We start from the raw sequence: 10,249 nt of genomic DNA, 5'->3' as shown, positions 1-10,249 counted from the left end.
AAAAAAAGTGTGGGGAGGGTTGAAAGAATATATATAGATGGGTTATCGGAGTATGTAAGCAATGGATGTGAAGATAATGTAGTTTTAAACATTGTTATTACCTTTTAAAATCATTTATTCAATAAAAAAATAAAAAAAATCTACTGAAAAGAGAACGTGTGTCATTCGATTTTCTTTCAGCACACACACATCCACCCACGCAGTATTTCTGTGTTTCAGCATTTGACTACTGATGGGCTATGGCAGGGGTCTTCAACAGGGGGTCCGGGACCCCCATGGTGTCCTCAAGAGTCAATGCAGGGGTCGCCTCCAAGTTAATATTTGAAGGTTTAAAAAAAAAATTGAAATAGTCTTAACATGAAACATAAACATATTAGCAAATCTAAATCCCCACTGCTTACTGGCCTATAGTCAATGTAGTAACTTAGGCCATTTACAGATATGTGCCACATGTGAGTCTAATTAGCAAATTGCTAACACGCTAAAGTAAGATGGTGAACATTCCCTGCTTAACATAAGCATGTTAGCATGGTCATTGTGAGCATGTTAGCATGCTGACATTAGCATTTAACTCAAAGCGCAGCTCTGTCTTAATGGCTGTATTGTTTTTTTTTAATGCTATGTTTTAAAATGTATGTGATAACATTCATAACAAATGCTAATGTTGAATAGACTACTATGACGACTATGTAAATACATAGTAATTGTTTGGATTGTAAATGATTCAAAACCAATCCCTGAATTGGCCCTCAGGTATGTAATATGTCTGTTTCATTCATAAAATAAATGTGCGATGTGGTTGTAGGTCAGTAGCCAACATTAAATTACACCCCCTTTCCACTTAGCGCGGACGTTTTATTCCTTCCAGTCAGTGTTTGTGTTGGCCTATTTTCTTTCCCCCTTTAGTTGCGTAAAGCGTCCCTGGGTTTTATGAAATGCGCTATATAAATCTGAGTTATTATTACGTTGGTTGGTTGACACGGTGACCGTGACACCTGGTTTAACTCCCCATACATCCAAAGTAGGCTAAGTCATCTTGTGCAACCCTTGAAATGCAACGATGCATCTGTAACATATTCTCTTATTGTAAATGAATTATTATCTGTCTGAGCAATTCATCAAACACAAATATATGATCTTCCGGTAACGCTAACTCGTAGACATTTACGACAGCGGCTGTGGTAAAAACACTACCTCTTCAAACTCAAAGTTACATTAAGCCACTTTGAGATTTGAAATGCAGGACTTTTACTTGTAACAGTGTTTTTACAGTGTGGTATTAGTACTTTTACCAAAGTAAAGGATCTGAATACTTCTTCCACCACTGCATTAATCTAACATTTTAGAATTTATTAAACCAAAATTTGCTTTTAGATTTTTTAACAGTGCTTAATGGACCATTCCTGTCTTTTTTTTAACTTTCTGTCTATGTGTACTGGTACCTATGTCTGCGTTGAGCTGCACTCATACCGTAGCTTGTGAGGAGCTGTGACTGTAATAAGGAGAAGGATCTCAGAGACATGCTCGGCCAGTTCCTCCGCTGAAAGTGCTCAGCACCAAGTGAGGTGAAGTCTGAAAATAATTTGCTTCCAGTAACATGATATTCGGGGCCCTATGTGCTCAGAGAGAGTTAAATGGTTCAGTTCGCTGCCTGTGTTAAAGCACCACACATGAACCCAGCGGATGGCCTGAGATCAAATCTAAGCAGCTGTTTACTCTGCCTCTGGGCCTCCGTGGACCTGGACCTGCTGTGGTAAAAGCAGTAACTCCATCAAGTACATTTGAAAATTTCGATTCAAGTCACTCTACATCACCAGGCATTTCTATTGTCTTTCCATTTGGGTTACAAAATGTGTCAGCTGTATATATTCCATTACCCGGAGCAGTGATCGTGCCTGTGTCGACCAAGGGACTGGCTGTTAGTCACGCTGAAGCCAAGAGAACTACAACACCAGGTGAGTGACCATGCTTCTCTGTTGCCTTATAATCTACTCTCAAATAACAATTGTCAAGTTCATTTTACACCCAGTGTTTCCCTGTGCTGTGTGTTTCTGCATCTACAACGAGCACTGGAACACATTTCTCCTCTCAATCCTCCTCCACCCTCTTTGCAGCCGCCGTGGTGGTTGCAGATTGACCGTCTGTGATGACGAGGTGCTGGTCTGGCCTGAGTCACAGAGCCAGGGCAAAACAACTTTATTTACAGTATATAGCACATTTTGGCACCAGGGCAATTCAAACGGCTTTACATAAAACATTTAAGAGCACTTAAAAAATTAAAAACATTCATTAAAGAGAACAGAACATAAAAACAAGCTAAAATAGAAAAAGACAGGTATGAAATCCAAGAGTAAATGTTACACTGCAGTGTAATTCAATTTACTGTAATTCCAATTGAGGTAGGTCTGGACTACACTATCGTTTACAAACCCCCAACCATTCCCCACGAGCAAGCATTAGGTGCAACGGGGGCGAGGAAAGGCCTCCTTTTAGGCAGAAACCATGGACAGACCCAGGCTCCTTGTGGGCAGCATCTGTCGCTGCCACTTGGGACACAGTCACTGATACAGATGTATAGATTCCTGACAATTATTGCAGTTGGAATGATGAACAGTGTAAGTAACAATAGAGATAGTGGAATAATGACAAACCAATTATAGTTGTAGAAGTTCAGGGCATAGTGGGGCTAAGAGGGGCTTAGTGGGGCATAGCAGGTCATAGCAGGGTGTTGCAGGGCATAGTAGAGCATTGTGGGGCATAGCAGGGTGTTGCAGGACATAGTAGAGCATTGTGGGGCATAGCAGGTCATAGGGTGTTGCAGGGCATAGCAGGCCGCAGCTGGGCATAGTAGGGCATAGAAGGGCGTTGTGGGACATATTGGAGCATAGCAGGGTGTTGGGGGGAACAGTAGGGTGTTGTGGGCCATAGCAGAGCATTGTAAGGCATAGCAGGAAGTAGCGGGGCATAGTACGGCATAGCAGGGCGTTGTGGGGCATAGCAGGGCATTGTGGGGCATAGCAGGAAGTAGCGGGGCATAGTACGGCATAGCAGGGCGTTGTGGGGCATAGCAGGGCATTGTGGGGCATAGACGGGCATAATAGGGCTTAGCAGCCCATTGCAGGGCATAGTAGGGCACAGCAGGGTGTTGAGCCTAATAAATGAACAATTACTGTACTTGATTTAATAGAAGCCAGCGTCAAAGAAAAGGTCTTCAACCTTGGTATAAAGAAACAGCGTTGCAGCGGACCTGCAGTTTCTTGCAAGTTTGTTTCAGATATGTGGAGCATAGAAACTGAACGCTGCGTCTCCGTGTGTCCGGGGACAGAAAAGCAGAGCTGTCCCAGTTGACCTGAGGTCTGGGTGGTTCATAGAGTAGCAGCAGCTCAAAAATGGATTTTGGCCCTGAACCATTCAGTGCTTTATAAAAACATAATAGCTCGAGAAGAGGAACTCGGCGAAAAAAAAAAAACATATTAAAAAAAAAAGCAACATTTCTATAAGATATCCGCTTGTATTGGAGTGAGTCATTAAACAAAATAGATAGTCCACCTGCTTTCTTATTCACTCTAGTAAGTTTGATAGGAGCAAACTAGATATGAACAGTAGTTTCAGTAAAAACATAAAATCAAGATTGTGCTATGTAAAAAAAATCTTTGATTAAAACTGTTTTTTCTGCCAAAGATGTGACGTTTAATTAAGCTAGTGTTAGTTAGCATTATCCACCATGTTTTTTGGGGTCGGGCTGTGGTTGATGTGGAATGGACGCTACATTTGCAGTTGAGGGCTTCTTGTTTCTTAGCGGGTTCCCCATTGTTTTCTGTTACCTACAGTATCACAACAGAAACTGAAGCAGCCTTTGGTACACAGGGCCGGGGATTTACCTGGAAAGAGCTCGCTGCATGTTGGACACTAGAAACCTCATCAGGCTGCGGAGACAGAGGACAATACACCCAGACATTTATTACAAGTCCTTGAGTCAGGCAGCAACTTGGCTTCAGTAGTTATGTGGTGTGCTGAACTGAGAGGACCTATATTTTTGGGAAATAAGCTTATTTGCTTTCTTGGTGAGACTCTGATGAGGAAACGAATAGCACTCATAACTGTTTGGTGAATATGAAGCTAGCAGCCGGCTAGCTTAGCATGAAGACTATAAATCTGCTAGCTCTGTCCAGAGGTACCAAAATCACCTTACTGTACAAGCACCAACAAAGCTCAGAAATGAACATTTTATATCTTGTTTGTTTTATCTGTACAAAAAGGTGTTATATAGTCAGATACATGTTTTAAAAATACATCCAGAACTTGGTTAGAAAAGAAAGAAATGCTAACTTTGCTCAACTTAAATCCCTTTTATTGTCGATACAGTACATACTCAAACCCATAGTAATACAAAAGTTTGTCTCATCCCTTCTTTACAGTGAAGTACAGTATATGCTACAGTAATACAATGATATATACCATATTCCAACTCCTTTCTTTTGACAGGCTTGCCAGTAAATAAGCCCCAGAATGCCTCGCAAGTGTCATGGTGCAATTCCAGCCGAGATACATATTTTGACAAGATCTCTCTCGGCAAACATCGCATTCATTCCAACGACACACTGAAGTTTATATTAATATGGTCCAATATCAAAACAAAATAAAAAAACATAACCTCCTTGGCAGAGGTAATAACACCACCCCGGTGTATCCATCCATCCATCAATCCTCATACAGCACTGTGAATCTTAGCACGCAGTTTGTCCCCATGTCCCCATGTCCCCTGATTATCACAACTGGAATGATCTGAACGGGCTGGAGACAGAAACGCAGATGAGGCTGCTAATAATGCGTTCATACCCTGTACATGTGTGTAGTAAAGTGGGAACAGAGGGACGCCATAAATAACTTTCCATTTTCAGTCATGACAACACTGAAAGGTGATCATACATGACAAACAAAAAACTGACTAAAAACAAGCAAGGACTTTTACAACAGCTGACATTCACAATCTGTTTTAAAACGCACTTGAGACAAACAAAATGGCAGCTTTAGCCACTAACATATGACCTTGCATAACTACTACGTAATGACCTGGAAGTATAACAACTGCAGATCACTATTGACATGTTTCTTATTTCCGGCCCTTAAAACTTTACATTTACAAAAAGGCAGCTTGAGAAATCTCCCCACCAATTCACTTACATGTCCCTGGAAAACTGTATTCCAAAAGGAAGAAAGAAAAAAAAAAAGGTGAAGTCGGCCCAACTCCACAAGGCTAACTACCAGCCCTAAAATGCCTATTATGTTTGTACATGCAAGGTCTGTATGTATGCAAGCCAACAACAACACTAAAATGACACATTGATTCACCCTGAAGTTCCCACTTGTTTCAGTAAATCGGATGGGGAGTCTTAAAAGATGCTTTAAAATGTGGATTTTGAAAACAAAAAAAACAAACAAAAAAATCCATGAAAAGCAGGCATTTGGAATGAAAGGCTAGGTCCGTGTGCTTCCTCGTGGACATTCAGTCGACCTTCTTGCTGCGCAGTCGAAGCATGTCCGGCAGCCATCTGCACACGGAGCCCGTGTGTTGCGAGAGGAGTGTGAGGACCTTCCCGTGCGCCAGGGTCAGCAGCGTCTGGTGGCCCGTCGCCCACACCCGGTACCAAGGCCCGTAAAAGGGATCGGACACGGCCGGGCACAGCATGTTGTTCAGGTTGACCTCAGTCGCCTGGGAGAGGACGGAGACAGGCAGGTTGAGTCGGTCCTGATATGATGCTAATAGCAATCACAATATGAAGTACTACCCAGTGGGATAATGAGGATTTTTCGGCAAATGGCATGGCTGACTTCACTGTTCATTTACACATCTTAATAATCATTCACCTCTGCTCCCACTATCACTAAACTGACTGAGGGATGAGTTCAGGGCCTGTAAATCCTCCAGGACTCATTATCTGACAGCATGCTGAAGGATTCACTTCATTTTAGTACGGATGATTGCATTTGTTTCCATCTAAGCCGTATTCAGACTTCTATAGATTTTAAGAGTTTTTATGATTACATAATATCTGCAGAGGGTGGGAAAAAACACTCCCTCTGACATTATGCAAACCAGTGCAGTCGCTTCGCTGTCATGACAGTTTAGATTTGTCCGTATACTAAATCTAATTTATACTTCTAGTTGGTATTCAACTCAACGTGACTCACTCGTGCTGCTGCCTCTGTTTTCAATGTACAGCGAGTGCACAACATAATTGCAAATGTCTTTGAACAGGATAGTCATTTTGACGTAACCAGCTGCAGAAATGAGACTTTGAGTTATAAAAAATAAAATCATGAGAATAAAGAAGCAAAACACAGGAAAACTGACGTATCTAGAAATAAAACATGGAACCTGGATGCATTTCAGTAAAAGGACTAAATATATTAAACAGGTCTTAAACACCTTCTTAAAAATCCAATCCAGCAACTCTTTATGGACGTTACCGGCCCAAATTAAAAAGGACGCACGTTTGAGACACAGATCAAATATTAAAATTCGAGATGAATGAGTGAACACTGATCAATTTTGCTGTGTTGCCGTGACGGCAGACCGTGTCGTTTCTTTAATTCTCTAACACAGCAAAACAATACGTAGCCTATTGACTGATGTTAAGTAAAGGAAATACAAAAAGAAATACATTTGGGTTCTTTCAATGACCCATGTCTGTTTATTTCTATTTTCTTTTTGTTTGTGATCAACAATGATTTATTCCTATTTTCAAAAACTTTTAAAGCCTTGAATCCCCTCCCCCCCCAAATTCACAAACTTTCAAGGCTGATTCTAGCTTCTTTAATGTGAATGTTTAATATTTTCTTCACTCCTCTGTGACAGTAAACTGCATATCTTTAAGTTTTGGAACAAAACGAGACATTTGAGGATCGACTGATCAACCTTTTCACCAATTTCTGACATTACAGTCCAAACAACTGGTCGATTAATCAGGAAAACAATCACAAGTTGCAGCCTAAATTGTGAGAAGGGTGTGTAATAAGCACAAGTTGTGAGATTCAACACCACTTTTTCATTTTTTGTTGTTGTCACATTTCAGCCTACATCATATTTTGAAGCACAATTGTATTGCTTTTTATGTCTTTGTCTGAAGAAATGACTTCTCATTCTCCTTGTAAATGAAACCAGTGGAACAAACGGTGTGTGTGTGTGCGTGTGTGTGTGTTTGTGTGTGTTTTTGTGTGTGTGTTTGTATGTGCATTGGACAGTGAAGTATTGTGTAACGGCCAGCAGAGGGCTCCATCTTACCAGGCCGAGGACCTGCAAGAAGAGGAAGTGGTAGAGGAACAGGAGGCCGTTGGACAGCAGCGCCCACCACATGTCCCCCAGAGGCTCGGGCTTGTACACACCTGCAAAAAGAAACACTCGTAAAACTCGTGGCTGAGCAAATTATCCCTTCGGGATTGATAAAAGTTTTATCTGGCAACCTAACCCTTCGCTTCCCTGCGTTTGAGCATTTGCAACATGGCAGTCGAGCCAACAGATGGAACACCCTGCAACCACACTACAGGAGGATGTGGTGTCAAACTGGCTTTTCCTGTTTCCCCACTGCCGGCATTTGCTAAGAGTACGACCAGGGGAAGATATTACATGTGTAATGATTATATTAGTGTACCTAGAACAATAAAAACTGCCTTTTTCTGCAGCTCCATTGTTGCATTACTAATACACAATGAAAGGTATGATTACTGTGCTAGGCCTCAGATGTATCTGACATTTACCTGACTTCGAATGAGATCTACGTTTTGGAAAGCTCCCAACCTTGTGGATGAAACCTGTTATTGGAATTGGAGTGGTTTCTTTTCCACCAACTTCCTGCATCACATTTGCACCTGGGAGCTGCACAGTACACTTTCTGTCTTCATGCATTTAGCCACTGAGTGACTCTGAGGGCAGCTTGACAGCGGTTACTGTGCGTGCATGTGCAAATCTGCAGAATCCGGTTATCAATTTATGCAGACATGCCTTTGTGTTGTCACAAGAAAGAACAAAAGGTGGTTGCTAAAAAAAAACAAAAAAAAAAACATTACTGTGTAGCTGATGTGAGCAGTAACAGCCACCCCGGTTAAACAGACAAAGACTTAGGCAGGTATCTACGGCAACTCAAACATCATCGACAAAAAGGGAATCCATCCAAGGATTAAAAGATCAGGTCGTTACAGCCCTGCATGGTCGGCGCATGAAAGGTAGTTCATGGTGGCTGTCAGTTAGAGCCCGACCGATAAAGGATTTTGAAGACCGATACAAATATTTGGTTGATTGAAAATCCGATATATCGGCCGATATATATATTTTTTAAATCCAGAAACGCGTAACAAAACATGAAACAGATTTCCCTAACAATACTTATTTGTAGTTATTTATGAGTTCTCACTAAACGAGGTCACAAAAGACCCCACAACAACGTCCAAAGAACTGCAGGCCTCACTTGCCTCAGTTAAGGTCAGCGTTCATGCCTCCACCATCAGGAAAACTGGGCAAAAATGGCCTGCATGGCAAGTTCCAAGGAGAAAACCACTGCTGAGAAAAGAACATCAAGCTCGTCTCAATTTCTCCCACACATCTTGATGATCCCCAAGACTTTTGGACAACATTCTGTGGACCGATGAGACAAAAGTTAACTCTTGGAAGGTGTGTGTCCAAGTATATCTGGCGTAGAAGGAAAACTGCATTCCATAAAAAGAACATTATACCAACATAAAATATGTGGTGGTATTGTGATGGTCTGGGGCTGTTTTGCTGCTTCAGGACCTGGAAGACTTGCCGTGTAGGAACTATGAATTCTGCTGTCTACCAAGAGATCCTGAAGGAGAATGTCCGACCATCTGTTCGTGTACTCAAGCTGACGAACTTGGGTTCTGCAGCAGGACATGACCTAAACACCCCAGCAAGTCCACCACCGAATGGCTGAAGAAAAACAAATGAAGACTTTGGAGTGGCCTAGCCAAATTCCTGACCTGAATCCTATGTGAATGTTGTGGTATGACTTTAAAAAGGCCGTTCATGCTCGAAAACCCTCTAATGTAACTGAATTAGGACAATTCTGCAAAGATAAGTGGGCCAAAATTCCTCCAGGACGCTGTAAAAGCCTCATTGCACGTTTCGCAAACGCTGGTTGCAGTTGTTGCTGCTAAGGGTGGCCCAACCAGTTATTAGGTTTAGGGGCAATCACTTTTTCACCAGGGCCATGATGGTTTGGATTTTTTTTTTTTCACCTTTAATAATAAACACCTTCATTTACAAATTGCATTTTGTGTTTACTTGTGTTGTCCTTGACTATTGTTTAAATTGGTTTGATGTTCCGAAACACTTAAGTGTGACAAACATGCAAAGGAACAGGAAATGAGGAAGGGGGCAAATACTTTTTCACACCACTGTAAATGCCGATACGGATATTTTGGGAAATGTCTAATATCGGCCAATAATATCGGTCCGGCTCTAGTGTCACTGTGAATGCAGCGTGCGTGGCTGTAATTACGAAAGCTCAACACCTACCTCCTTTCCTGAAAAGGTAGAGAGGCACCAGGTAGAGCATGGAGTGCTGGATGTAGTAGATCTCCTTCTCAAACGGTAGCTGAAGACAGAACCATCTCAACGGTTAGCACGCCACATCAAGCAGACATTTCATTTCTGAGCTCCATAATTTTATGATGAGGTAAAGAAGAAGTATCCGAGCATTTACTTTTGAACATAAGAGCCAGTGTCGGACGTCCTGCCCTGTGTGTGTGCAGTGCTCTGATGTACTGTGTAACAGCAGCATTAACCCTTGTGTTGTCTCCCCGGCAAACGTGCCACTTTTTGTTTTTCTGGGTCAAAATTGAAGTTGTCTCGTTCAAAACCGTTGTTGCTTTTCCCCCTGATGTTTTTGTGAATTGTTACTGTGCCTTTGAAAAGGTTTGTGGGGGTTGTTTTCTCCACGTCTTTACAGCCAAATGTTATTATTATTATTATTATTATTATTATTATTATTATTACTGTTATTATTGTTATCTCTATACTGTCATCTATACCGTATTTCTTGCTAAAACGGATGTTGGAAATTTCAATTTCCTTGCGGAAGTCATTCCAAAAGGATTAATAAAGAGAAGTCTAAGGCTAAGTTTTTGAAGCTTTGTTGGACATTTTAGTCACTTTTTTTCAATGGTCTTTTATTAAAAAAGAAAAAGTTTTTTGAATGCTATAAATTGAATAAAACATCCAAATTTAAAGAAA

At 41.4% G+C, this 10,249-nt stretch overlaps 2 protein-coding genes across 3 annotated transcripts in view; both read right to left on the bottom strand.

Annotated features, from left to right (window-relative positions):
* Positions 1-2,686: 2,686 nt before the first annotated feature.
* LOC116700905 (putative uncharacterized protein FLJ45035) lies at positions 2,687-3,076 on the bottom strand. The gene has a single exon (XM_032534350.1). It carries the CDS (start codon positions 3,074-3,076, stop codon positions 2,687-2,689), a length of 390 nt encoding a protein of 129 aa, XP_032390241.1.
* A 1,258-nt stretch (positions 3,077-4,334) lies between these two features.
* Positions 4,335-10,249, bottom strand: part of tmem164 (transmembrane protein 164) — a 27,267-nt gene continuing 21,352 nt past the window's right edge. For both annotated transcript variants that reach the window (XM_032532730.1, XM_032532731.1), the window contains 3 exons: positions 9,533-9,611; positions 7,286-7,386; positions 4,335-5,713 (listed from right to left, as the gene is read on the bottom strand). In XM_032532730.1, the coding sequence (XP_032388621.1) occupies positions 5,507-5,713; positions 7,286-7,386; positions 9,533-9,611 (387 nt within the window). In that variant the 3' untranslated portion in view covers positions 4,335-5,506. The remainder of the gene's footprint in view (positions 5,714-7,285; positions 7,387-9,532; positions 9,612-10,249) is intronic.

Source organism: Etheostoma spectabile, chromosome 13, assembly GCF_008692095.1.
Source record: "Etheostoma spectabile isolate EspeVRDwgs_2016 chromosome 13, UIUC_Espe_1.0, whole genome shotgun sequence".
Taxonomy (NCBI): domain Eukaryota; kingdom Metazoa; phylum Chordata; class Actinopteri; order Perciformes; family Percidae; genus Etheostoma; species Etheostoma spectabile.
The sequence above is the reverse complement of the archived record's forward strand: the minus strand, read 5'-3'. Positions and strand labels throughout refer to the sequence as shown.